At 55.7% G+C, this 1,421-nt stretch overlaps 2 protein-coding genes across 3 annotated transcripts in view; one reads left to right on the top strand and one right to left on the bottom strand.

Moving 5' to 3' along the window:
* Nhsl2 (NHS like 2) overlaps nucleotides 1-1,421 on the bottom strand; it is an 88,781-nt gene that overhangs the window by 18,755 nt on the left and 68,605 nt on the right. The gene's annotated exons all lie outside the window — the stretch shown is intronic.
* Rtl5 (retrotransposon Gag like 5) overlaps nucleotides 7-1,421 on the top strand; it is a 4,213-nt gene continuing 2,798 nt past the window's right edge. Inside the window, 2 exon segments of the mRNA XM_033760102.1 lie at nucleotides 7-461; nucleotides 464-1,385. Of these exon segments, the coding sequence (XP_033615993.1) occupies nucleotides 101-461; nucleotides 464-1,385 (1,283 nt within the window). The 5' untranslated portion in view covers nucleotides 7-100.

Raw genomic sequence — 1,421 nt, 5'->3', positions numbered from 1 at the left:
TCGGTCCCCCCTCGCGCCCCTCCGCCGCATTTCGACCTCCTCTCGCAGCCCTTAGTTCCCCGCCCCCGCTGCCTGAACCCGAGACCCCGATCTAGTCAAGATGTCCGAGGCGGCAGGAAATCTCAATAGCCTCCGCATGGCAAATGTAGCCCTGCAAGAAGAATTAAATGCCCTTCGTGGAGAGAATGCCAGTTTGGGCCTTCAGCTTGGAAGAGCCCTGGCCGAGGTTAATTCCTTGCGGGGCAATGTCTCGAGTTACATCCGCTGGCCAATGCCCATAGTGCCTGTACTGGCCGAGGAGAACTTTGAGTTCCCGCTCAATGAGATCGACACCATTCCCCAGGAAGAGGTCCCCTTCTTGTGCTGGCCTCCCCCACGCACGGATTCCGACTATGTCTCGAATGATCTTTTGATTAACGTAGTCCAGGACTACATCACCCCCGACGGGTCCAACGACCCTCCCTCAGCCCGCCCCCGCAGGCCCTGCCCCCCCCGGCGTCAGAGGAGCCGCCCCCACAGCCGCTTCTGCCACCACTGGAGCGGCCTGACATAGAGCCCTTTTCAGGCAATCCAGTCTACCTGGCCGAATTTCTGATGCAGCTAGAGACCTTCATAGCTGACCATGAGGATCATTTCCCCGGGGGCGCTGATCGGGTGGCCTTTCTGATCTCCTTTTTCACTGGGGAAGCTAGGGATTGGGCCATCTCTGTCACCCAGGAAGGCAGCTCCCTGCATGCCAACTTCCCGCGCTTCCTGGATGAAATCCGTAAGGAGTTCTGTGGCCCCATTCCCCCACGTGTGGCTAAAAAGGCCATCCGAAAGCTCAAACAGGGAGATTGCACCCTGGGCAGCTATGCTGATGCTTTTCAGTACCTGGCCCAATTCTTGTCTTGGGATGACTGCCGCCTCCAAAACCAATTTCTCAAAGGCCTGTCAGAATTCTTCAGAAAGGAGCTCTTATGGTCAACTGAAATGGCTGACCTGGATGAGCTGATTCTTGAGTGCGTGGAGATAGAAAGAAAAGTGCGCGTCCCCAAGCCGATCCCGCTCCCTGGGGTTCGCAATGTTGTTTTCCCTTTTGCTTCGAACCTTAATGAGGATGAAACTGGAGGTGTAGAGCACTACAGTGAAGATGAGGATGGAGAGGCATGTAGGAGTGGGCTTTACCTGAAGGACCAGCCGAACCACATAAGGGTTTTCCAGCAAGAGATGAGGGAGGAGGAGGAGGAGGAGGAGGAAGAGGAGATGAGGAAGGAGGAGGAAGAAATGAAGGAGGAGGATGACGACGAGGAAGATGAGGAGGAGGACTATGATGAGGAGGATGAGGATGAGGACGAGGACGAGGATGAGGAGGATGAGGACGAAGATGAGGATGAGGATGAAGATGAGGATGAGGAAGAGGAGGAAAAGGAGGAGGAGGA

Source organism: Fukomys damarensis, unplaced genomic scaffold (genome assembly GCF_012274545.1).
Source record: "Fukomys damarensis isolate Sample0158 unplaced genomic scaffold, DMR_v1.0_HiC HiC_scaffold_39, whole genome shotgun sequence".
Classification (NCBI taxonomy): domain Eukaryota; kingdom Metazoa; phylum Chordata; class Mammalia; order Rodentia; family Bathyergidae; genus Fukomys; species Fukomys damarensis.
This window is presented reverse-complemented; position numbering and strand designations above follow the sequence as displayed.